Source organism: Mobula hypostoma, chromosome 7, assembly GCF_963921235.1.
Source record: "Mobula hypostoma chromosome 7, sMobHyp1.1, whole genome shotgun sequence".
NCBI lineage: Eukaryota > Metazoa > Chordata > Chondrichthyes > Myliobatiformes > Myliobatidae > Mobula > Mobula hypostoma.
The window spans coordinates 119,768,579-119,796,525 of NC_086103.1; the positions used below are offsets into that span (position 1 = coordinate 119,768,579).

A 27,947-nucleotide genomic window follows, 5' to 3' on the forward strand; every position below is an offset into this window, starting at 1 on the left:
ATCTAACCCCTCCCTCCACAAAACCCTCCATTTTTTTCTTTCATCCATGTGCTTATCAAATGACTTAAATGTGCGACACTGGTGCCAAGCTGTATCAGCCCTTGCCCTTCCCTTGGACAACATTGGTGTCGTGGAGAGGGGAGACTTGCTGCATGGGCAACTGCCAGTGTTCCATACAACCTTGCCCAGGCCTGCACCCTGGAGAGGACACTCCAGCGTCGCCTCACTGCGACGGCACAGAACAAGACTTTCCAGGCGCAGGTCCATGGTCTCACGAGACTAACGGATGCCACCACCGCCTCTAATGTATCTGTCTTTTCCAGTGTGACTCTACCAAAGCGTTACATAATTAGCCACTTTCTAAGTTCAACAAAAACCTACCTCTGGCATCCTCCTATACTCTGATCACCTTAGTGTATGCCCCTTGAATTAGTATAAGTGAATCTCTTGTGGTTAATTCCAACTTGGCCAAGGGGCTCTGTTTTCATGGTGTTAATGATTCTGATTACAGCATTTGGTGCTTACGATGAAGTCTTCCAGGCATTGTAGAGTTCAAGGCAGATAAGGTGATGATTTGTAGTGTTCCTCTTATACTTGCAAGGATGATACTGGGCTTTCAGTTGCTCATGACTTCTTCACCCCATTCCTACACTGACCTCTGTTCTTTTCCAATTTCACATATCCAACAAAGTGTAGTGGAACTTCAAGGCACTGCACGTCATCCTTGTAAATTGTGGGAGTTAACACTGAATTCAATTAATTTAGATAACCATTTTTCTAATGAAAGTTCTTCAATCTGAATTTGAATTCTGTACCTAATCCCACAGCTATTGCCTGATCTTTTAAGTATATTTCCACCATTCTGTTTTTATTTCATATTTCAAGTATCTGCAGCAGTTTGCTTTCCCAGTGTGAACTTTGCTGTTCCATATATTTACTGTTTGTGTCCTTTTAATTGTATTACTTTCAGAAGGGTCTTGTGATCCTTGCCCCTTCAGAAAAATCCCTTTTGTAACCTCTCCACTCCTGCTCTTTTTCTGAAATTTAAAAATGTCTCTGATTTATTAATTTTCTCAGTTTTCTTGAAAGGTCACCAATCTAAAATGTTAACTGTTGCTTGTGTTGCCTGATTTATTTGAACAATAAAATTTAGCTTTGTCACATATACAGAACATCAACCTGTACGGTGAAATGCATTGCTTGCATCAAAGATCAACACAGTCCAAGGATGTGTTGGAGGCAGCCTGCAAGTGTTGCCATGCTTCTGGCGACAGCTTAGCATGCCCACAAGTGACTAACCCTAACCCATATGTCTTTGGAATGTGGAAGGAAAAAATGGAAGAAACACATGCAGCTGTGGGGAGATGGTACAAACTCCTTATAGAGAGTGGAGGAATTGAACCTGGAATTGCTGATGTTGTAAAAATGTTACACTAACCATTACCTCTGCTGGTTTGGTCACTTAACATCTGTGTTGCCGTTCCTATTATTTAACTGTTAACTGAGCTGGGTTGTCTCTTGGTCCACTTTTTTTTTGTTTTCAGATTCCTTTATATTGTTGCTACTCTATCTCTGCAGTCCCTTCCAGCTCAAATCATTCTTCAATTGTCAGTTTTTCTTCCCCCAAATATTCCTACTGTAAATCTCCCTCTGTAAATTAATTCCCTCCCCTTTATGGGACTGCTGTTTGATCAGTTTTGGTGCCCACCTGTTTTAACAATGTCCCATTGTTTGATTGTGCTGCCATGCTGTGCCTCACTCCATAATGCAGTTTAAAAAAAGACATCTGATGCACTTTGTTTCCAATCTGAACCCATGGGGCTGTTGCTTAAAATAATACTTCTGTAAAAATGTAAATTTCAAACAGATCAATGACTTTGTTTTTTGTCTTTATAGATGCTTGTACTTACCATCCTGGTGTACCTGTTTTTCATGATGCATTGAAGGTAGGTAATATGTTTCTTCAGATTTTATTTGTAACTACAGTGGGTACTGGTTAATTGGGGCAGCCACTTACTTGGGAGCAACTCTTAAAGAACAGGAACTAATCGAGAAAATAGCCAGGATTTCCTGGATTTATTTGGAACACCATGCCATTTAATTGTGGCAGGAGACTTGCAGAACATTTCTAAGTAGAGTCAGTCACATGCAATTATGTGGTTGGTTGATGTTACACCATGCTTGGAACAGACAGCTTTTAAATAGCGACACTTGTGTGTGTTCAAAAAGCAAAGATTTTTGTCACTAATAGTTGGTGAGTAATGAGCAGTAAGAAAATTCAAAACTGCTTGTTTTCAAGCATTCAGGCTTGAAGATGCCAGAAATGGCTCGGGGTGAAAATGAAGCAATTTCATTATTTCAGGTTAGAAATTACAAAATATTTGAAGGTATTGACAGTCTTTTTGAATATTACAATGAAAGTGAAGATTTGGAAAATGCAGTCATCGAAAGCACTCTTTGAAGGCAGTCCACTATCTGCACTAATGGCTGTTCTGAATTTGTTCATTTACGGTCAATCAAAGGAACACATCAGCGTACACTTAATGAATTCCTCTGTCGATAACCATTAGGAACTAACAGTTTTATAGTACTGTAGTCTTGCTTATGACTTTTACACAGTACTGTAGTAATTTCATGTATTGCATTGTACTGCTGCAAAAAACAAATTTCATGATTTGGGTGATAATAAACCTGATTCTCAGATGGGTATCTGTTATGGACTGGAAGTAGGAGAGAAAGCGGCAGGAAGTAGGGAATCATATTTAGGAAAAGAGGAAGGGAGAGGGGAGGGAGAGGGAAGCATCTGAGATACATTCTGTAATAATCCATAAGCCAATTGTTTTGAATGGAATTACCTTGCCTGGTGTCTCAGGGGTGGGTGTGTCTGCATTGCAACACCCCCTACTCTTGGTACTCATCTGCCACCTGTCCCAGACCCCACCTGTGGTGCTGCACCCTCACCACTCCCAACATACTTTGTTCCTGCCAGGTTTACACACTCACTGTCAGTTCCACATTGACAAATGCAATACTGTGCAAAATTTTTAGGCACTCCAGTTATATTAAAAATGTGCCTAATTACTTGTAACTATTTCCAACGAACTATGAAACTGGCTGTTTGGGGCAGCCACTTTAATTGGGCCAAAATGTACTGGTCCTGATGTGTCCCAATCGACTGGAATCCACTAAACTGAATGTTTTTGTAAGGTTATTAAATTAACTAGCATTGAAATAATGTGTTTAAAATGATCTTTAAAGGTCTTCGTTTCTCTAAAATATCCATGATAATACTTGAAAATATGTGTAATGACCATTCAGAACTTGTATACAAATGCTAATCCAAACATTGCTGTATTTCACAAGGCTCCAAGATAACTGGAAGAGGCATTGGGGTCAATCCCTGATATTAAGGTTTGGCTTCAGATTTGAGTCCTAATGAAGGGTTTCAGCCCAAGATGCCAACTGTTTATTCCCCTCCAAGGTGTTTGTCTTAAATTGCTGAGTTCCTTCAGCATTTGGTGTTTATGATTGGTTTCAGAATTATTGCATCAAGGATATTAAAATTGATTCCACAGGTGTATTTTAAACTTAAGTAATGCAGGAAGATTAGATGGCTGTAGCAGATATGGAGAACCACTCCAAAGGTCTGGATGGCATCCATTCTGAAAAGATTGCTATCTCCAAATATCGATCTTCCATGATGTTAAGAAGAAAGATACCACTAACATAGTTTAAACTCAGGGTGTGCTCCCTTAGCCTTGTCTCAACAGACTTACCACAAGGAAGTGGGGCTATTTGCCCATAGCTGGGACAGTGGTTGACGGGCGCCAGGGCATGTCCACACAGTGGTGGGCCTGCAGGCCACGTCTCTGGAGCCCACTGCTGCTCCGAGATCCCCTGTAGTTTAGCCTGGGACCGTAAGATACCCAGTTTCCATGTGTGGCCCCGAGGAGGCACTGCAGGAGTCTTGGTGGTGGAGAGGCGCTGTACTGGCAGGAGGAGGCTTACACACTCGGCTCCTCTTTTCACCCTCTATTAAGAAGGCTGGCCAGCGGCAATAGCTATAAGCAGAGAGCAGCAAGCAGAAAGTACTATGCGGCATACAGTATGCACTAACTACAAGCACTACACTACTGCACTAGACGCTTAGTACACACCCTGTGAGCAAGACTGGTTTGACGATAACTCAGACATCATCCACAACTTGCTTAAGGACATGCACAAAGCACACCAGGCAACTTTAGACAGCCTGTCATCCAACAGCGTCAGGCAGCTCCAAAGAAAGTGCAAAAGGCAATACGGGCCATACAAAATGAGTGGTGGACTAAAAAGGCACATGAAATCCAGTCCTTTGCTGATAATAATGACATGCATAATTTTTTACAATGCTGTCAAAACCATCTATGGCCCAATAAATCGATGCGTTACTCCCCTGAAAACAGCAGATGTTCTAACACTTCTGAAGAATCAGAATACCATTCTGCAGAGGTGGGCTGAGCATTTTAACACCCTGCTTAATCAGGACTCTGACGCAGACCCTACCATCCTGGACGAACTGCGTGAACTTCCTCCTATCCATGACCTCAGTATACCACCAACCTTCCAGGAGTTTCTATCAGCTGTCCATTCCCTTAGAAACAACAAGTCCCCTGGCACTGACAATATCCCTACTGAGTTACTGAAGAACGGAGGGTACCTGAGTATGCACACCCTCTACCAGTACATCACCGAGGCCTGGATTGATGAGAACATCCCACAGCAATGGAGAAATGCAAATATTGTTGTCATTTATAAGAATGGTGACAAGGCCATCTGTGGCAATAGTAGGGGCGTATCACTCCTCCCTGTTGCTGGAAAGGTCCTGGCTAACGTGATTATTCAGAGACTCATTAGCAACATCACCGAGTCAATGCTACCTGTATCGCAGTGTGGATTTAGGAAAAACAGGAGCACGATCGACATGATCTTTACAAGCCGGCAGCTTCAGGAAAAGTGCCAGGAGCAACATCAGGATCTGTTTATGGCCTTTGTCGACCTCTCCAAAGCATTCGACACTGTGCAAAGAGAGCTCTTATGGGATGTCCTCCGTAGGTTTGGCTGTCCCAATAAATTTGTTAACATCCTCCGCCAGTTCCACGATGGGGTGACTGCTTGGGTGACCATAGGAGAACAAGAGTCTGAGCCCTTCCTTGTTCGCACAGGGGTGAGGCAGGGGTGTGTACTAACGCTAGTGCTCTTTAACATCTACCTCTTGTGTATTACCAAGCTTCTCCACAACGAGATTGAAGACAGCAGCGGTATGGCAGTGAATGTCAGATTAGATGGCAACCTCTTTGACATCTGGAGGCTCCACACAACCACCAAATTCTGTAGAGAGCGGGTCCTGGAGCTGCAGTTTGCAGATGACTGTGCTCTTGTGGCCCATATTCCAGCGGATCTTCAGACTGTCCTTTCTGTGGCGGTGAGAGCGTACAGCAGGATGGGGCTGACTGTCAATACCATCAAGACAGAAGTGGTTTGCCAATGGAGTACCAGTGTCCCACCCACTCTACCTGCCTTCAGTGTTGGTGATGAAAAGCTGTCAGTAGTGCCATCTTTCAAATATCTGGGGAGCATTCTTTCTGAGGATAACGGCATTGACAACGACATCCAGAGCCGCATTAAACAGGCATCAGCAGCCTTTGGGAGACTTCGGCATAGAGTCTTTCAGAACAGGAGCCTTCATCCCTCCACAAAGGTCGCCGTATACCAAGCGGTCTGTGTCACCACCCTCCTTTATGGCTATGAAGCTTGGGTAACCTACAGCCGTCACATCAAGTACTTGGAGCATTTCCACATAAACTGCCTGCAGCAGTTACTTGGCGTGAGCGGGTGCCTCACACTGAAATACTTGTAAAGACCAACTACAGAAGTACTGAGGCCATGGTCACCCAGTGCCAGCTGCAGTGGCTGGGGCATGTGATAAGGATGCCCCCATGTTGGCTACCCTGCAGAGTGTTAAACGGCCAGCTACATCATGGTTGACGCTCAGCTGGAAGGCTGAAGAAGAGCTATAAGGATCAGATGAATAATGCTTTAAGGAAGTGCAAGATCAGACCTGAAGACCTGGAGAAGGGAAACTAGTGGACTCCAAAGGGACTGCTAATACATGTATGTCAGAAGGATGATCTTGATGGACCCAATCCCCACTGTATCATGCTTGATGAGCGTGGCAATATTTGAGGCTATGTTAAGTAAGATGGGAGAGTGGAACAAATATCAACTGTACTCAGTGGCCTCTCAGAGTTGCAAGGTGGCCAGGTTGATGGCAAGAGCAAAATCTGATTGGGCATATGGGTTTTTGAGAGTTGTTATTTATCTTGACTCTCGACTCCTTGCATGGAGAACTTTGCAGCATCATCCTGCTGTCCTGTGGGCATCAGAGGTGGCCTTTTAACTCTGCTGCATCCATCAGCCATAACTTGCACATTGAGTAGCATTAGTTACATTTAAATTCTGTTGTGTTGCTTGAACTAATTTTAAATTACTTGTTTACTAGTGCTTTACAATGCTGCCAATTCTGAAGCCAGACTTCAAATAGCAGTTATTACTTACGGCTCTGTAAATGCTGTGTAACACTTGCAGCTATAATCTTGGAGCCCTCTGCAATATTACAACAGGTTCTTTCTTGCAAGATGGCCTGTAAAAAATAACAATGCACTTTGCTGCACTGCAGTACATCAGAAATTGCTTTTTTTAAATTGAGAATTCTGCATTATATGTTATCCATTTTTCTGGAAATCTACATATTTTCTGACTAAGTTTTACTTATTGAATACTTTGATTTTTCTCTTTGTACAGATTTCCCCAATGTTACACTTGTTCAACTAATTATTTCCCTGTACAAACAGGTGCTTGGGAGGCCAGTGGGATGGATAGGGATAGATTTGCCACCTGCTGTAGAATTCCAGGAATTTTCAACTGGTTGAGAACAAGGCATTTCCAAATGCCGCCTTTCCTCCCCCACACCGTGATTATAAATATTAACAATTAATTTGTTAAACTGTGCTTTTTATTTGGGGGAGGGATACTTTTCTCTATCAAGAGTAGCTGCATTTTGACAGATTTAGATCAAAGTGGATTTGTTTAGCAAGTTAGGTTGCCATTAACCTTTTCTATCTGAAATTTGTCAGTATTTTGCACACCTTTAAACCCAACAGTATTCTTAAAGTAATTCTTGTTTAATGTGGAGAGCTTGTATTCTACAAAAACTATCATACAGAACTTTGATCGGAAGTATTGTGGAGAAAGCTGTAAACTTTGGGAAAATAAAATGTTAAAAGTAAAATATAAATTTAGATAGATAACCACTTAATGACTCATTAAGTATATTTTTTGTGCTGTAAGCTTTTGCATCTGTTCTTCCATCCAGCAAAACTAGAGATATGCAACAAAAAAAAAGTTTATTTCACAATCACTCAAGCAATTACTGAAAGTCTCCAATGGAATATAGTGGAAAAAGTAGTTAAAGTGTTTTATCGGAACTTTTTTTTTATTTCATAGGGGTGGTCTTGCTGTAAGCGACGAACCACGGATTTTTCAGATTTCTTGAGTATTGTGGTAAGAGAAGAGATTCTTTTTTTAAATTTTGAAAATATTTGTTTCTTGGTTGCACTGATGTTGGAATTAGAATACTGAAAATCTTTGTGTAGCAAAGCATAGCATTTCATATTTTTAAGAAAACCTTGATGCAGGTGACATTCAGTTGATAATGAAAACTGATCTCAAGGTTCTGCTAGTGCTTCAATAGAATTAGTAATATATGAGTAAATTACTACAAAATTAAATTCAAAACTGATTGGACTTTATTCAAAAAGCTGTTATTTTTCTTACAGAATCTGTTTAATTTTTCTAATGAAGTCTGCTGTGGAGACATAGTGAGCAATTCAAGTTTACCAAATACTGTCATATCAACAATATAATGGCCACTGGAAATGTGTCAAATTTAAATGTGTAACTAATTGGCTGAACTATTGAATCCATTCACATCTGATAACTTTTAATGTTAGTGATGTGTTATCAATGACCTAGAGAAATTTTACTGTTATATCTGTAATTTCCAGTTAGTCATGATTCCACACCAAATGCCACTAGGGCATAAATGTATCAAAATAATGAAGAAAATTTGAAAAGTGTTTTTTTTTTTAATACTATTTAAGTTCCTGGCAGAATTCTAGAATCCTCTTCATTCTGTCCACTGGAGTAAAGGATGTGAATTTTTCTTCCAAAATTGATTATAACATTTAAAATCCAAAGGACAGCACAACAATGTAAAGCCCTGAGAGCCAGTCAAAACTGAAGTGACGAACTTTCAGGATTGATGCCAACATCCAAAATTTCCCCACTAAGTAGTTAGAATATCATTTCTGTCACTTGGTGAAAACAGATGTTACACTCATTTATGATTCTTTAGTTCTTCAGTAGCTGCAATTACATTGGGACTATTTTTCAGATGGTAATGCTAGTGCTTCAGGGAGCTAGTTTCTATCAATGTGTATCTCTGCAGTATTTCCCAAGCTTTTTTCAAAAATAGAAGATATAATGAAGAGGATGTGTGAAATGACTAAATTTAAGCTCTTTTAATTTCGATCAGCTTCTTGAGTTACCTTGTCAAATTTAATACAAGGTAATTCAGATTACTTGCTGAAATTGTCAGTGCTACCATAGAAAGGCTATGTTAGGTGAGACCTCAACTGACAGCATCCTTGCTTTCAGTTTCTTTCAGGGAAATTATATAATTTGTGTGTGAAAGGTGGAATTTTTAAAACTCTTTTAGGGTTGCACCAAAGGACGGCACAACAATGTAAAGCCCCCAGAGCCAGTGAAGCCTGAAGTGAAGACCTGTTCAGAATCAGTGCCAACACCCAAAATTAATGAGAATGTTGTTCAGAACAGAAAACCAGTTGAAGCAATTATAAGACCAAGGTAAATGATTATTTAAAATAGAAAATGAGTTAAAAGGCAATGCTGCTTTTTTTTGTTTATAGTATGTTGAAGGAATACACCTATAAACCATATTGTGTTAGAATATAAATTGCTCTAGTTTGTAAATGAGTTCATCTTCAAGTTCTTCAGGTTGCATTTTCTGCACTTTTTTATTTTACAGTTTTCATTTTGATCTTCCTTAACATGCATCATCTTTCATGGGCAAGGCTTATGCTTCGCCTCAACTAAAATTGAAACTGCTATTTTTTTTTGGAGAGAGGCAGTGTGTGTTCCTTTCTGCAATTGAGGAATGCACTAATAATGTAGAGAATTCCATTGTATTTGCCTGATATCTCCAAATTGAGAGAGAGAAATTATTTTATGAACTGAACAAATGCTAAAATGTATCTATTTAGCTTTGCAGAAGTTCTGATTTCTAGTGCTGGCATTGATTAGTTAACAGCTTTGGTAACTAATTGGAAACATGAGACTGAAGAGGCTGGAATTTGGAGCAGCGCACATTGAGCTGGAGGAATTCATCAGGTGAGGCAGCATCCATGAAGGGAAATGGACAGTAGATGTTTTGGATTGAGTCCCTCAGATGTACAGTCAACATTTTGGATCGAGACCCTTCATGTAGAATGACTGTAGGTGTTCATGTTGACACCCTTCATCTAAATGAATTGACTGTCCATTATTCTCCATAGACACTGCCTTACCTGTTGAGTTTCCCCAGCTTTCAGCGATAATTACTTCCCTACTGAACTGTACCTTGTCCTGTGCTGTTTTTGATTGACACCTCATGGGGTACAACAGAGTAGCAAGATCTTCCTCAAATTTCAAGCTCTGCAGGGGGAGGCGAGCGGTAATCTACTTGAGCTTGTGGTAATGAAAATCCTGTGTTGTCTACAGATTTATTAATCAGCCCATCTACAGTTTTGACCAAATCATTACAAACAGAAATCCTGCAATGATGCATGTGGAACACCACTGTCAGACTCCAGTCAGATTAGCCTTTTCACCCTCACCCTCTGTCTTTTATGGCCAAACCAATTATGAGTCCAATAGTGAGTCACAGTGGATCTTGTACACCTAAATCTTTTGGATCAAGCAATGTCAAAAGGCTTATGGAAATCTTAAGTATGCTACATATACATATTCAACTATTATCTCTGCCAAGCAAATTTACCAAATCTTTCCTAAAACCATATTAACTAGGTTTCAATATATTTAGCTTTCCTTAAAAAAAATGTTGTTCCGCTTGGCGCCATGTGGCACATTGGGCAGCAATCTTGCCCTTTCTTTAGCATTTGTTTGTTTTTATATGAGGCCAAGTTGCTAGCTCGGTGTTCAGCCAAGCACAGATGGAAGGTGTGCAAGGAGACGGCCAGATTTGAACCCGGGATCATTCGTCTTGAAGTCTTGTGTAGATGCCACTATACCACCAAAAAAAAAGTTACTTTCAGATTATTGACTCGGGCATCTTGTTGGCAATTACTGTTAAGCTAACTAGATTGTAGAACTTTACTTTCTGCACTCCTTTTTGAATAAGGGAGTCACAGGATACCAAGTTTCGAAAATTTTCATCCAGTGTGTCCACTATCAGTTTCTGGTGATGTGTCTGCCTTTAGCCTTATGAGTTTCTTCAATCTTCTGATCAGGATTATTGAAAACTTCTTCCTGTTACTTGAAATTAGACTGTTACCTTGGGGATGTTTGCACTCCACAAATTCTATGATACCCTTGCCAGTTTGATTCATCCATTCAATTCCTAGATTCAAATCTATTACAACAATTGCAATTCTCTTTACACATGGCTTAAACATTCCCCCATTAATACCACGCTATTGAGTAGTCATATTTTGAGGCTCTGTAATATACTTCCACCTGTGGTGTATTTTCTCTTGCTAATCATGATTTTAATCCAAGCCGATTCTGTATTACTATACACTGCCTCTACATCATTACACAACAGCTGCTCCAATTCCTTCCCTGATTAATAATGGACATTGTATAACTTGGAATATTGAACACTTGGTCCTGGTCACACTGCAGCCATGGCTCCATAGTCAATGCTAGATAGCAACGTACTGTAGAAGTATGATCTGCGCCAACCCTTCCATCATATTGCAAGTACTACATGCATTCAAATAAGATTTCTTTGATTTTTACTAACAGTGTATTTGGTCTGTGGCATTTTGCTCCAGCTTGTTCCATCCTCTTTTAGTTTAAAGCCTCATCTAGATCTGTATTTATGTGATTTGCCAGGATACTGGCCCCAGCACAACTCAGATCTCAATAGAATAGCTCTCTTCTTTGCTGCTTGTGGTGCCATGGCCCATGAATCAGGACCCATTTTTCCCACACCAAGATCTGAGGCATTCATTTGCATCTAACCATATTTGTTTGCCCCTAGCCAATTTGTAAGTGGCCCAGGTAATAATCCAGATATTATCACCCTTGTGATTTTTGCTTTTCTGTTTACCTTGAGTTCCTCAATCTATTGACAGAAATTCTTTTGTAGTCCTACCTGTGTCAATACTGCCTACGTGGACTGCAACAATAGGAGCCTCCCTTTCCTGTTTCCAGTTCTTCTCCAGTCCAGAAGAGGTTTCTGCCTGCTGCTATGTTTAAGGACAACATATCCTTTGGAAATCTTTTTTTGTGCGGAGAATAGTCTGATCCCTTTACTGACATTCAGTTGACTATTATGGTTATCTTTGTTCCTCCGACTTCAGTGGCTCCTTCTGCCTTGGATACAATTTGCACTTGCTGTCTCCCCTCTTGACCACACAGAGCAAGCACCTTATACTGGCTGAAATAAACAGTGTGGCACGGGGGCAAGCAAGCGGCAATTTCAGGACAGTAAATGATCTCCCTCCCACAGTTAATATAATCTGAGAGTTTTGTTTTTTTAAAACCTGGCATTGATTTTTAAATTGTTTGAACTTGCTCTGATGGCATAGTGAGGTTCATCTGCAGTATGTTAAGACACTAAAGCAAACTTATTCATCACTAATAAAGCTTATTAGAACATTGATCAATACAGCACAGGAACTAGCACTTTAACCCACCATGTCTGCATCAACCATGATGCCAACGTAGCTGTTCATATCTCTCTTCCCTGATTTGTTCTTGTATGTGTCTAAATGCCACTCAGTAGTTGCTATTGTATTGATCAGAAGTGTTGGGTGTTATATACCCCTAGGGTTCATCTTTTTTCTGTGGACTGTCACTTTAAAATGCCGAGAGAATGAGACTGACATTTGGACACTGTTGGATTTCTACTGACTACAAAATTGTTTAGTTACTATGGTGAGAGAGGGGTAGTTATTTGATGGACAATGAATGTTTATGGTTGCTCACAGTTTGTTTTGAATAAGCAAGGTCAGATGATCCTCTTACAGGCACACATAGAGAGACACATGCTCAGAGTCAAGATGGTTTCGATCGATGAAAGATACCAGTGAGTGCGGTCGCTGGTTTAAGCTTTCAGTAGCCCAAAAGGGGTGAGTTGAGATCGATCCAGAGTATTGATAAACGACTCTCACATAGTACTGCAACTAGAAGAAGTTTGCAGAGAAAGAGGAGGGGAGAGGAAGGTTTGAAACAGAAGAAACCTAGTGACAAAGAGATCACAATTTGGGCTCTCTCCAAGTAGCCTGTAAGGGTGAGTTTGATTCCATTCAAATATGAAAGTGTGATTGTCACATAGTTAATCCACAGGAGTGGGTTCTCCGGTGAGGGGAAAACCTTTGTAAATACCACATGTGTGTTTACCCTTTGAATGGGTGTGATAGTTCACTGAAGAAAGGCCCCCTTGTGGCAAATCACTGTTGGAGTTATTTCGTATGTCGTGGAACTGGATAAGTGGCTATCACGTTGTGTGTTTGGGGTAACTGTGTGGAATCTACCAGTGTGTCTACCCTTGCCTGGGTGGTGGATCTCTTGAAAATGGTCCCCTTTGTGATAAGCTACTGTTGGTGATACTTCGTGTGTGGAGTGGAACAACTTTGGAGATAAAACCTACTGCTATTGTTATTTTGTATTGCTGTCGTGGAATCTGGAATATCGACGTAATTGCCTTCTCAGAACATTCGCCTTTGGATTACAAATAGCTCCCTCATAACAACAATAACAACTCTGTGCATCTGAACTGAACTTTCTTACATACCATTGTAAGACTGTAACTCTTGCCACCTGAGCTTGAATAGGTTTGGGAACTTTATCTATACGCCTATATATGCATAACACTGCTAACTTTTGATCACCTGGTTAAGTTACTATATTTAGTAGTTACTAATAAAGGTAGTGGATTTTAATATCAAACACAGACTCCAGGTGTGTTCTATTGCTGGTGATACTTTTACAGTGTTGCGTGCATGTAACCGGTACTTTCCCCAGGGTTGCGTGTACGTAACATGGGTCATGTAAGAAAAATGAACATGCCCAGTTTTACTTCATGCTTTTGATGAACTTGTGAGTGGACATCAAGTACAGAATGGAGCTTTCAAATAAGATTTTATATTTTTGAATATTTGCGAACTGTTGTAATTAGGATATTTGCTAACTTGGATTTGAGAAAGCAGGAACATTCTAACCATTGTTAGCTACAATGATCATTTGCTAATATCTTAACATTCTTCTTGTTATAACCTATTCAGTCTTTGCAAATTTTTAAACTTTCCATGTTGTCTTGGAAATCATTTTTAATGAGTGGGCAGGGGGTGTCTTGTATTTCAAATGCTCTGGCTATGAGATTATTCCAATATTCTTTAGTTGAGATTTGAGAATTGATAATACTTTTGAAGTTCTAAGGAGAGTTTGTTTCTATCTGCAAAATTATTGTGTTAGCATCCTTGATGGCAGACTTGCTAAGCTATCTTAACTTTCAAAAAAGCATACAGGAGGCAAGTGATCTAGGTATCTTTACAAATTTGAATTAAGTTGTATTTGCTACTAAATGATGACCCCACAATAATATACCATGTTATTTTTTTTTACCACTAGTCCAGATGCCCCAATGGTAAAATTGGAACAAAAGGTTTCTCTAACTTTGAAGAAAGCACTGGAAAAACTAGCATTAACTGCTAACAATGGATCAGAAAATAAAGGCAAGTTATTTTGGACCTTCTTAAGATGCTGCTAATCCAAGTTTATAATCTACATTGACAATTGCACTTGAGTGCCATTGGTTAATAACAATGATGAGCTAAGATGTTTTTGTGTTGTTAGCATAAATGTGAGGAGTTGCATTATGAAAACTGCACAGTTTTGAAACTGATGATTTGTAATCATATTTTCTCATTTTCACTCTGGAAATGGAATATCCGTAATTCTTTAAAATTGCATGTTTTTACAGGACCAGATACTAAAGAAATAAAGATTGGAACCACATGTAAAAATGCAGGTTGTAATAAGGTAAGATTTGATATAATAATGTATCTTTAATGCCTCTGTGTTAATTTTTTTTAATGGAATGGCTATTGCTAGTGAAAAGGCACTCGTTGCTTACTTTTAGTTACTCTTAAAAAGCTGAAGAGCGGTCGTGTTGAAACACTGCAGTTTGTGTGTTTTGTTGGGATTGCTAATTCGGAATCAAGTTTATTATAACTGACTTGTATGTTGTGAAATGTGTTTATATGCAGCAGCAGTACAGTTCAAAGACTTGAGCAATATGCACAAAATATTTTTAAAAAGTACTAAACGCGAAAAGGAAGTAGGGTTTATTAACCATTTGGAAAACAAAGGCAGAGGTAATAAAGCTGTTCCTAAGTTATTAAGTGTGGGTCTTCAGGCTTCTATACCTCTTTCCAATGTTAGTAACTAGAAAAGGGCATATCCTGGATGGTGCGATGTAGTGATGGTTGCCACTTGCTTGAGCCACTGCCTCTTAAAGCTGTCATCATTAGTGAGGGGGTTGTGTCCATGATGGAACTGGATGAGGCTGTGTCTACAACTCTCTGCAACCTCTTGGGATCCTGTGCATTGGAGCCTCTGTACCAGCTTGTGATGCAACCAGTCAAATCAGTAAAAAGATGTGATATGAGATCAGAAAATGTTGAATCCTTTTGGGTTGAGTTTAGAAACTGCAAGGGAAAAGGACCCTGATAGCAGTTGTATACAGGCCTTCCGACAATAGCTGGGATGTGGTCCACAGTTTACAACGAGAAATAGAAAAGGCACGTCAAAAGGGCAGTGTTATGATAGTCAAAGGAGATTTCAACATGCAGGTTGATTGGGAAAATCAGGTTGATAATAGATCTCAAGAGAGTCAGTTTGTTGAATACCTATGAGATGGCTTTATAGAGCAGTTTGTCATTGATCCATCTAGGGGATCAGCTATACTGGATTGGATGTTATAAAATGAACCAGAGGTAATTAGGGTGCTTAAGATAAAATAACCCTTAGGAACAGGTGATCACAATATGATTGAGTTCCAACTTGAAATTTGATAGGGAGAAAGTAAAGTCTGATGTAGCAGTATTTCAGTGGAGTAAGGAAAATTTCAGTAGTATGAGAGACGAGTTGGCCAAATTAAATTGGAAGGAGATCCTGGCAGGGACGTCAGTAGAAATGGCTTGTGTTTCTGGGAAGAATGAGGAAAGTGTAGAACATGTATTCCAAAAAATGAAGAAATCCTCACATGGCAAAATAATACAACCATGGCTGACGAGGGAAGTCAAAGCTAATGTAAAAACAAAAGAGGGTATACAGCAAACCAAAAATCAGTAGGACGATAAAGGATTGGGAAGTTTTTAAAAGCCTACAGAGCAACTAAAAGAATTGTTAGAAGGGAAAAGATGAAATATGAAAGCAAGCTAGCAAATAATATCAAAGTGGATAGTAAAGGCTTTTTCAAGTGTATTTTAAAAAAATGAGAGTGGATAGAGGACTGCTGGAAAATGAGGTAAGAGAAATAATAACGGGGGACAAGGAGATGGCAGATGAACTAAATGAGTATTTTGCATCAGTTTTCACTGTAGAAGACACTAGCAGTGTGCCAGATGTTGTAATGTGTGAAGGAAGAGAAGTGGATGCAGTTACTATTAGAAGGGAGAAGATGCTCAAAAAGCTAAAAGACTTCAAAGTACATAAGTCACCCAGACTAGATGAACTGCACCCTAGGGTTCTGTAAGAGGTAGCATTAGAGATTATGGCAGCATTAGAAATAATCTTTCAAAAATCATTGGACCCTGACATGGTGCCAGAGGACTGGAAAACTGCAAATGTCACTCCACTCTTTAAGAAAGGAGGAAGGCAGCAGAAAGGAAATTATAGACCAGTTAGCCTGACCTCAGTGGTTGGGAAGATGTTGGAGTCAGTTGTTAAGGACGTGGTGATGGAGTACTTAGTGACGAAGGACAAGATGGGACAAAGTCGGCATGGTTTCCTTCAGGGAAAATCCTGCCTGACAAGCCTGTTGGACTTCTTGGAGGAGATTATAAGTAGGATAGATAAAGGATATGCAGTGGATGTTGGATATTTGGACTTTCAGAAGGCCTTTGACAAGGTGCCACACATGAAGCTGCTTTCCAAGTTATTACAGGAACTACAGGGAATCCCATGGTATTACAGGAAAGTTACTAAGGTGGTCAGAGCATTGGCTGATTAGAAGAAGGCAGCGAGTGGGAATAAAAGTTGGCTGCCAGTGACTAGTGGTGCTCCACATGGGTTGGTGTTGGGACCACTTCTTTTTATGCTGTATATAATGATTTAGATGAAGAAATAGATGGCTTTGTTGCCAAGTTTGCAGATGATATGAAGATTGATAGAGGGGCAGGTAGTGTTGAGGAAACAAGTAGGATGCAGAAAAACTTAGGCAGATTAGGAGAATGGGCAAGAAAGTGGCAAATGAAATATAATGTTGGAAATGCATGGTCATGCACTTTGGTAGTAGAAATAAATGTGCAGACTGTTTTCTAAATGGGGAGAAAATCCAAAACTCTGAGATGCAAAGGGACTTGGGAGCCCTTGTGCAGAATACCCTAGAGATTAAGTTGCAGGTTGAGTGGGTGGTGAGGAAGGTAAATGCCATGTTAACATTCATTTCAAGAGGTCTAGAATACAAGAGCAGGGATGTGATTCTGAGGCTTTATAAGGAACTGGTGAGGCCTTACCTTGAGTATTGTGTACACTTTTGGGCTCCTCATCTTAGATGAGATATCTGGCATTGGAGAGGGTCCAGAGGAGGTTCACAAGAATGATTCCAGGAATGAAAGGATTATCATACAAGGAATGTTTGATGGCTGTGGTTAGTATTCGCTGGAATTTAGAAGGATAAGGGGGGGGATCTCATTGAAACTTTTTGAATGTTGAAAGGCCTACACGGAGTAGGTGTGGAGAGGATGTTTCCCATGGTGGGAGAGTCTAGGACAAGAGGGCACAGCCTCAGAATAGAGGGGTGTTCATTCAATACAGATGTGGAGAAATTTCTTTAGCTAGAGGGTGGTGAATTTGTTGGCACGTGCAGCTGTGGAGGCCAGGTCGTTGGGTGTATTTAAGGCAGAGATTGATAGGTTCTTGATTGGACATGGCATCAAAGGTTGCGGGGAGAAGGCCGGGAAATGGGGTTGAAGAGGAGAAAAATAAAAGGATTGGCATGATTGAATGGGTCAAATGGCCTAATTCTGCTCCTGTGACTTATGGTCTTGTAGTCAGTCAGAATGCTTTCCTATTTTATGTATTTTTGCTTTGATCTAGTTAGCTAGTGGTAAACAGTAAATGTGGCCAAGTGATCTTGATTTTGTTTACCTTAAATTTATGTTGGAAGCTGAATCAGGCTTTTTAACAATTAAAAGTGAAATTAAGTGCTTCTAATCGTAGCAGAATTTCTTTTAGTTCAAGAACGTGGCTCAACAGAATTATCCTACAATGAAGTGTTTATTCAAATAAATCTGGTTGTCTTATTAATGATGGAGAAGTTAGTTTCTGACAATTCAGTATAGAACTGTTATAGAACCTTTGAGTTGGTCAAAAATCAAAGTTCATTTTAATAATTTTTATGTATACTCAATGGCCGCGTTATTAGGTTTAGGAATGGAATTCATTGTGGTCTTGTACTGCATAGCTCATCCACTTCAAGGTTCGCTGTGTTGTGTGTTTACAGATGCTCTTCTGCATACCACTGTTTTAAAGCGTAGTAATCTGAGTTACTCTCTCCTTCCTGTCAGCTTGAACCAGTCTGACCATTCTCCCTGAACTCTGATTAACAAGGTTTTTTTTCCCCACAGAACTGCCACTCACTGGATGTTTCTTTTGGTGTTTTTTTTTTGTTTTTAGCACCATTCTTTGTAAACTCAGACGTGTGTGAAAATCCCAAGAGTCCAGCAGTTTCTGAGATGCTCAAACCACCCCATCTGGCACCAATAATCATTCCATGGTCAAAGTCACTTGATCACATTTCTTCCTCACTCTGATGTTTTGATCTGAACCTCTTGACCGTGTCTGCATGCTTTTGTGTATTCAGTTACTGCCACATGGTTGGCTGATTAGATATTTGCATTAATGTATAATAAAGTGGCCACTGAGTGCATTTTGTTTTGATTATTTCTAAAGACTTTTCAAGATGTAAGCAGCAATGAAGAGATATGTGTCCATCACTCTGGAGGACCCATTTTCCATGAAGGGTAAGTGTGTTTAATGTTCATAGTTAGGTCAATAACATGTCAACTCTAATTTTTGAATGGCTGAGAAGTGGAAAAATTAATGGTAGAGACTTTCTGTCCAATTTGCATTGTTTGAGGGATGCTCATAGCAAAGTGTGGCGTGGAATCGGGCTCTTTAGTTCTTTGAGTATACTCTATCAACCATCCACTTAGATTAATCCTACATTAATCCTCTTTTTCATTCACTCTTAGTCAAACTTGCACACATTCATACACTAGGAACAATTTGCAGTAGCCAATTAACCTATCAAATGCAATTTTTGGAACATGGCAGGAAACTAGTGCACTGGGGGATATCTCCATGATCATGGAGAGCCACCAAACTCCACACAGAACACCTGAAGTCAGAAGTTAACCCAGTTCTTGTGAGGTGACCGGTTTATTAGGTGCATCACTGTGCCCCCAGTTCACTCAGAGACGTATGAAGCATGTGCAGTTTCATTGGTTGAATCCTTTAAATAATTTAAACACAAATGTGGTAGGTATTTTCACTTCGGCTTGCTTATTGGTGTCCATCCAACCTAGAAATTAGCATTCATCAGTAAGCAAAATGTCATCAGAATTGATTTACTTTTCAAAGTTGCATTCTTATTATCTAGGTATGTAATGTTTTCCTTAACATTTTTAGTATGGTGTACAGTGCATTTTGATTTATTTAATCAGTGGCTGAACTTCAAAAATTTTCTACCTGGTCCCTTTACTGCTGCACCATATCTGCAGTTTTCCATTTCTAGCTCACAATGATCCTTGATTTTAGAAGCTTCGTCACTGTCATAAATGTTGAGCTGCTAAGAGCAGAGTGTTAATTTATCACCTTGCAATCTAGAATGAAAATAGAGGAAATGATATGATCACAGAAGAATGTTATAACTACACATAGGCAGCCCTGTATATTAGGATTGAATTGCTGAAACTGAGGCAGCTAACCTACTAGCTGCACCTTTGTGTCATTCATGCGGATTGTTTGGCAGTTTCCAACAATTAATATAAATACTTCAGTGGGTGAATGATGCTGATGAAAAGATACTCCTAATTGGTAAACTTCAGAATTGCATGATTACATTCAATTTAGGGTTCTTAAGTATTACATTGCTGCACTAACCTTGTTTTTAAATTAATTGTGTAAAAAGTATTTTCTGCGATCAATTTTATTTTATCCCAGAATGAAATACTGGAGCTGCTGTAAGAGAAAAACTTCAGATTTCAATTCTTTCCTGGCCCAGGCAGGGTGTACTCAAAGCAAACATGTGTGGATCAAAGCAGAAACTGTAAGTCACATTCACCCCTGTACTATTTGGATTCAGGTTCATTATCACCAATATTTATTGTAAAAGTTGTTGCTTAATGGTAGCAGTACAGTGCAATACATAAAATATATAGTACTATTATTACAATATTTATAAACATAAGTAGTGTAAAAATAGAGGTAGTGTTCATGGATTAATTGTTTGTTCAGGAATCTCATGGCAGAAGGGAAGGAACTGTTCGTAAAACATTCTGGCTCCTGTACTACTTCTCTTATAATAATGAGAAGAATGCATGTGCTGGATGGTGGGGGTCGTTAATGATGGATAGCACTATTTTGAGGCTAATGTCCATGATGAGCTGGCTGAGTTTATAACCCTCTGCCACTTTTTCCACAACTATGCAGTGCACCAGATGGCAATGCAACCAATTAGAATACTCTCCACAATTCACCTGTAGAAGTTTGCTTAAGTCTTTGGTGACGTAGCAATTCTCCTCAAACTCCTAATGAAATATAGCCGCTGTCATGCCTTCTTGCATCAATATGTTGGGAACTTGAAACTACTCACCCTTTCCACAGCTGATCCCTCAATGTGTTCTGTCCCGATTTCCCCTTCCTGAAGTCTACCATCAATTTCTTGGTCATGTTGACGTTGAGTGCAAGGTTTTTGTTGCAACACCACTCAACCAGTAGATCTGTCTCATTCCTGCATACCTTTTTTTTCTTTTTAAATCTCTTTATTAATTTTCAAAATTATAAACTCAATAACAAAGTTGGTACAAAGAGATTGGAATAATCTTAATCAGCATATACAAAACGGATTTTAAGTAGCATAGATATAAAAGACTTCCAAACTCATAATGAAATTGGTCATTTAAAAAAAGAAATAAAAAGAAAAAAATATATAAACAAAAAAAATCCCCAAAAGAAAATGAGAACCCCCCCCCAAAAAAAGAACAAAACACGGCTAGACCAATATCTTGTATCAGACACGTTCAGTAATGTCGTTAACTCTGCTCCTCTAATCATATAATTTAAGTTTTAAAAAAAGATTTGGAAAGGTCAGATTACATCATATGAAAATGTTGCATAAAAAGTTTCCAAGTTTCTTCAAATTTAACCGAAGGGTCAAAAATATCACTGATAATTTTTTCTAAATTTAAACTTAATATAGTTTGAGAAAACCATTGGTATGTAGTTGGAGGATTGATTTCCTTCCAGTTCAACAAAATGGATCTTCTTGCCATTAAAGTAATAAATGCTATCATCCAACAGGCTGAAGAAGACAAAGATCTATGTTCTACTATTGGCAATCCAAAAATTACTGTAATAGGATGGGGTTTTAAATCGAAGCATAGAACTGTTGAAATAATATCAAAAATATCTTTCCAATATTTTTCCAAAAGAGGACAAAACCAAAACATATGAGTTAAAGAAGCCACTTCAGAGTGACATCTATCACAAGTAGAATTTATATGGAAATAAAAACGAGCTAGTTTATCTTTGGACATATGGGCTCTATGTACTACATTAAATTGTATTAATGTATGTTTAGCACATATAGAAGAAGTACTAACTAATTGAAAATTTTTTTCCCATTTCTCTAGGTAAACAAAGTTGAAGTTCCCTTTCCCATTCATTTTTAATTTTATCAGATATACCTGGCTGTAATTTCATAATTATATCATAAATAATTGCTATTAATCCCTTCTGCAAAGGATTTAAACCTAAAATTTTATCAATAATGCCAGTAGGATTTGAAGTCGGAAGGGTAGGCAACGTAGTATTTTAAAAATTTCTTATTTGTAAGTATCTTTTTAAAAAAAAAAGGGATCTGGGCAAATCAAATTTCTCAGATAACTGCTCAAAAGACATAAAACAATTATCTAGAAATAAATCACGAAAACATATTATACCTTTCGTTTTCCATATCGAAAAGGCTTGGTCCATTACCAAGGGTTGAAAAAAGTAATTAGGTATAATAGGACTTGATAACATAAATCCATTCAAGCCAAAAAATTTACGAACTTGAAACCATATTTGCAATGTATGTTTAACTATAGGGTTAAACAATTGTTTATTCAGTTTAGATAGTACAAAAGGCAGTGAAGTTCCTAAAATGGAAGCTAAAGAAAACCCGTGTACAGAGTGGCCTTCAAGGTTTACCCAATATGGGCTTGGACTTATATTCCAATCTTGTGTCCAAAATATTAAATATCGAATAATAAATGCCCAATAATATAATCAAACCACCCTCTTTCTTAGATTTCTGTAAGTATTTTTTACTTAATCTGGGATTTTTATTTTGCCATATATGAGGAGATTTTAGAATCAATAGTATCAAAAAAAGATTTAGGAATAAAAATTGGTATCGTTTCAAATAAATATAAAAATTTAGGTAAAATAATCATTTTAATAGCATTGATTTGCCAATCAATGAGAGAGACCATGGGGACCACTTAGTAATCAGTTGTTTAACCTGATTAATCCCGCAGACCTTGTCACCATCTGAGATGGTTCTTTTGTAAGAAGGGGAAATGCATGCAAGGTTCTCCTCCAGAATTTTTCATTTGGGTATTTACTAAAATATAGAGCAGATTTTAGATTGTGTAGAGTTCAGTTCCGTTTTCAACCAAATTATACATTGCTTAACAAAGAGCATTTGTACATCTATTTGCATCTAAGGATATTTTAGATGAGGGCAAACCATCTTAGAGAACATCAGGGAAAGTGAGCTCCCAACCTTGGGACATATTATTTGAAACTTGGCTCACGGTAAGACAGATGGGGGATGAAGCTCATTATGAGAGATGGTGTTCAGCAGTAGAGGACAGTCAATAGATTTTTTTAATATACTTTTCTACATTTCAGATGTTAATTAGATGATTTAAAGCATCAAAATAACCACCAAATGTTAAGTTTTAAGTCATGTGGCATGTTGAAACTCTGCTAAAGATTGAGATATTTTTGACTTCATTGACTTGTAATTCAATGATGTTGACCTGTTTGCTTCAAAGTTAAAATCATGGATAGGCTTTTGTGTAGTTATTGAACAGACATAAGCAGATGTTAGAGTGATGGTTCCTGATAGATGCTGCTGGATCTTGCTGGCAGCTGTGCATGGAGCATTTCACGTTCCTCAGTGTAAATGTTATTAAGTTTTAGTGCTCCCACATTTATTTCGCTGAAAACTTCACTACTGAACTCGGACTTTGCTAATATTCTAAAGAATATATGCTGAAAAGTTGATTCTAGCATTCTGTATGAGATTTGGCACAGGATTAAAGTGCCCATTCCTTTGGGAGATGTGAAGCTCCAAAGAAGAACACAAGTTGTAATCTTTTCTACAACTTGTTTAATTACAAGTTTCCCCCGCCATCCGAAGGTAGAGTGTTCCTATGAAACAGTTCCTAAGCCGGAATGTCGTAAAGCGAAGAAGCAGTCACCATTTATTTATATGGGAAAATTTTGTGAGCGTTCGCAGACCCAAAAATAACCTACCAAATCATGCCAAATAACACACAAAACCTAAAATAACAGTAACATATAGTAAAAGCAGGAATGATATGATAAATACTCAGCTTATATAAAGTAGAAATACTTTTCCACAATCATTGCTTGAACTGTTCTCCGTAGCGAAAATGTCACGCAAGCGCCGTCGGCAAAAACACAGTGCACGCACTCTCCAGTAACGTTTAAACTATGAAGCTGCCAAATCATACCAAATAACACATAAAAATACACAGCCGATATAAAGTAGAAATAACGTATGTACAGTGTGGTATCACTTACCGGAATTGGGAAAGTGTGGAGCACATTGATGATGGTGTGTTAGACTGAATCGTTGGAGTTTGGGTGGTGCAGTGGCCCCCACCCTCCGGGCAGCGAACCGATACCGATCCGCGAAGCATGCAGCGGTAGCCGGAAGGCACACAGCACATCTTTAAGAAAAAAAAGCCGAAATAAACATGCTAATTAATTAGGTGCCACCCGGCACATAATTGTCGGCCCAGATCAGTGCCGATTACCGATTGCATCGCCTCTAATCTGGGCTGACAATTATGTGTCAGGTGGCACTGAATTAATTAGCATGTTTATTTCGGCTTGTTTCTTAAAGATGTGCTGTGTGTCTCCCGGCTACCGCTGCATTCTCCGCAAAATGGTGTCTGTCCGCAGTCTGGGTGTTGGGGTGGTGGGACACTGGGGTGTCATCTCATCGTCTTGTTTCCATTAGAGCAGGCAGCTCATCTTCTCCTATGACTGCCCGCCTCTATGTCGAAGGTCGAGGTTCGTCGTGTGCTGTGGCTGATGTGGAAGGCTTGCTTGACTGCCGAGCCTCGCGCATTTTTCTATCATACAGTTCTTTGTAAGCACTCGAATCATCCTGCAAATATCCCCTAAACCGAAGTACCCTTTCAAAATTAAAGTCGTACTTTATCATTACTCATTCGGTTTCGATTGTTATCCTTTCCTCTTCCAATTGCATTAGCTCCTCATCTATCAGTTCTTGGTCATGGGATGACAAAACCCCTTCATCATCTTCGTCAGCTTCCACAAGCCAAACTCACTTAGTCCTTACTTCATTCACCACGATCGAAATGCTTAATTATGTCTAGTTTTACGCTAAGTGTAACACCCTTACGAGCTCTTTCAGACTTTTCCGATACCATAGAACTCATCTTGCAAACGGCTGCTCACAGACACGTGTTTAAGCAATGCCAGCGAGAATGCCGTTCCAAATCCGGGGGAGAGCGGCTACCTTTTATCGCGCGCTGATTTTCTCGAAACAGTGAAAACGCCTTCTGTTAGCAAAAACGGTACTAATGTAGGTCTTTCGTAACAGTGAGATTTCGTAAAGCGAACGTTCGAAAAACGGGGGACATCTGTATTTACATTTTTGCATATGCATGGAACATAGAACAGTACAGCACATTACAGGCCCTTCGACGCACAATATTGTGCAAATCCTCAAACCCTGCCTCCCATATAACCCCCCCTCCTTAAATTCCTCCATATACCTGTCTAGTAGTCTCTTAAACTTCACTGGTGTATATACCTCCACCACTGACTCAGGCAGTGCATTCCATGCACGAACCACTCTCTGATTAAAAAACCTTCCTCTAATATCCCCCTTGAACTTCCCTTACCTTAAAGCCATGTCCTCTTGTATTGAGCAGTGGTGCCTTGGGGAAGAGGCGCTGGCTATCCACTCTATCTATTCCTCTTATTGTACACCTCTATCATGTCTCCTCTCATCCTCCTCTCCAAAGAGTAAAGCCCTAGCTCCCTTAATCTCTGATCATAATGCATACTCTCTCAACCAGGCAGCATCCTGCTAAATCTCCTCTGTACCCTTTCTAATGCTTTCACATCCTTCCTATAGTGAGGCGACCGGAACTGGACACAGTACTCCAAGTGTGGCCTAACCAGAGTTTTATAGAGCTGCATCATTACATTGTGACTCTTAAACTCTATCCCTCGACTTATGAAAGCTAACACCCCATAAGCTTTCTTAACTACCCTATCTACCTGTGAGGCAACTTTCAGGGATCTGTGGACATGTACCCCCAGATCCCTCTGCTTCTCCACACTACCAAGTATCCTGCCATTTACTTTTGTACTCTGCCTTGGAGTTTGTCCTTCCAAAGTGCACCACCTCACACTTCTCCAGGTTGAACTTCATCTGTCACTTCTCAGCCCACTTCTGCAACCTATCAATGTCTCTCTCTAATCTTCAACAATCCTCTACACTATCTACAACACCACCAACCTTTGTGTCATCTGCAAACTTGCCAATCCACCCTTCTACCCCCACATCCAGGTCGTTAATAAAAATTTTTAGTTCACACATCATAATTTTATTTCATTTTAATTTGTTTTCAATAGTACTTAAATGTTTCTCAATATTGGGAATACTAAGCATTGCAACAGCATAAAGGATTTGTCAGATAGCAAAGCTCTTAATGCAGCTTTGCTCCTTGGCAAACATTTCCAGGTAACTTATTTTGGTCTGTCAGTTGGATTGCGCCCACCATTCAGGCCCTTGGTGCTTGGATACAGGGTATCTTTGCCAGTGAAATTAAAACTCCAGAGAATTCAAATCCAGGGAAGGTGATTGAATGAATGAGAAATTCAGACAGCAGGCTCTTCCTAAGGAAAATCCAAGCCAAATTTGTGGCATAGTAAAAACAAAATGAATATGTATTTTAACTCTCCCAAAATCTAAGTAGTTGTGATAGTTTATGTATTTGATATTGTACATTGCATTCAAATGTGGCCTAAGATTCTGATTATCATTTACAGTTATGGAGAAAAGCTAGGTGAAATTTGGATATAGGCTAGCCAATATTTATTAAAATGCAAGAGTAAACTTAAAGATTGACACACCTGCTAAGGTACTTGTCCTTATAACCATATAACAATTACAGCACGGAAACAGCCCTCAGCCCTTCTAGTCCGTGCCGAACGCTTACTCTCACCTAGTTCCATCTACCTGCACTCAGCCCATAACTCTCCATTCCTTTCCTGTCCAAATACCTCAACAATTTTTTCTTAAATGACAAAATCGAACCCGCCTCTACCACTTCTACTGGAAGCTTGTTCCACACAGCTATCACTCTCTGAGTAAAGAAGTTCCCCCTCGTGTTACCCCTAAACTTTTGTCCCTTAACTCTCAACTCATGTCCTCTTGTTTGAATCTCCCCTACTCTCAATGGAAAAAGCCTATCCACGTCAACTCTATCTATCCCCCTCATAATTTTAAATACCTCTATCAAGTCCCCCCTCAACATTCTATGCTCCAAAGAATAAAGGCCTAACTTGTTCAACCTTTCTCTGTAACTTAGGTGCAGGTAACCCAGGTAACATTCTAGTAAATCTCCTTCTGACAGATGTGTATGTGAAGTTGGTTGTTTAAAATTAGATTGGTTGGAGCTTGTGATACTGATACAGTTTGTCATACCTAGTGAATAGATAGCCTGAAGGATGCCTAGACTCAAAAATGTAACTGATTATTCAAGCTTCATGTGAAACGGAGTTTGGAAATTTAGTCATTAATGATTATTTTGACATGCGTTTGTTAGTGCCATATTAATCTGAAGCATCAGTATATGAGTACAAAGCAATGCAGAGAATTTTGTGGTAAACCTGTAATCTAGAACATTCAGGAGCATATCATGAAAAGTTTGTGAGGGGTGCTACAGATTTTTGAATTCTTGGAAGGCCTCAATGGCTGTACTTGCCCTTGCTGTGATCTTGTTGCAAATGAATTTGCCTGGTGAGTGAGATTGGAGATTGAGGTATTGAATATTCAACCAATTCTGAGTAAGAGGACACACAGCTTTGGCAAACTATTCTACTAGTTCAGTATGTGAGGTGAACTATTAGTATTGGACTTTTCTTGGGTAAAGGGTTGTATGTGGCACAGTTGGATTTGTCATTTTCATGTAAGAGAACATGGATCTGGCTAGGATGTACTATGACAGTCTCCCATGCAGGTAGTATTCCTTCTAAAAGAGGTTGATCAGACTTTTGTAAGAACAGTTATAAACAATAAAGCAACCTAGTGTTTCTTTCATTTTTTACAGGGTAATAAAATTGTAGCTTGTCGACATGATTGGCACCAGACTGGAGGACAAGTCACAATTACAATTTATTCCAAAAACGCTATCCCAGAACAAAGTTATGTTGAAGCTAACAGCACAGTGGTATGTGCAATTATATCTTTTAAAATGCCTGATTTTTGAGTAAAGTGTTATTATAAATGGGTAGCTAGAAACTAAAGGTACCTTTTTTAGCATTTTTGTAAAATTCACTGCATGTCATTAATCTACCATCTCTGTACACTCTAATTGTAGCAGGAAGATTAATCTAAAAATTCATGTTATTTAATTCGCACAAATATTCAATACGTAGAAAACTAAAATTGAAATAGAAAACTGGCACATAGAATCTGAGATAAAACAGAAATTGCTGGAAATAGTCATCTAAGGAAAGAGAAACTTAATTGAAGCACTTACAGCTGAAATGTTAACATTTTTTTCCACAGATAAACAACTGTTTTCTTTACA

General features: G+C 39.1%; 1 protein-coding gene across 2 annotated transcripts in view; it reads left to right on the forward strand.

The window, feature by feature from the left end:
* Positions 1 to 27,947, forward strand: part of LOC134349487 (cysteine and histidine-rich domain-containing protein 1-like) — a 53,320-nt gene that overhangs the window by 6,517 nt on the left and 18,856 nt on the right. For both annotated transcript variants that reach the window (XM_063053875.1, XM_063053876.1), the window contains exons 2-9: positions 1,897 to 1,946; positions 7,543 to 7,599; positions 8,816 to 8,964; positions 13,975 to 14,078; positions 14,327 to 14,385; positions 18,523 to 18,593; positions 19,795 to 19,900; positions 27,465 to 27,584. In XM_063053875.1, coding sequence (XP_062909945.1) covers positions 1,897 to 1,946; positions 7,543 to 7,599; positions 8,816 to 8,964; positions 13,975 to 14,078; positions 14,327 to 14,385; positions 18,523 to 18,593; positions 19,795 to 19,900; positions 27,465 to 27,584 — 716 coding nt within the window. The remainder of the gene's footprint in view (positions 1 to 1,896; positions 1,947 to 7,542; positions 7,600 to 8,815; positions 8,965 to 13,974; positions 14,079 to 14,326; positions 14,386 to 18,522; positions 18,594 to 19,794; positions 19,901 to 27,464; positions 27,585 to 27,947) is intronic.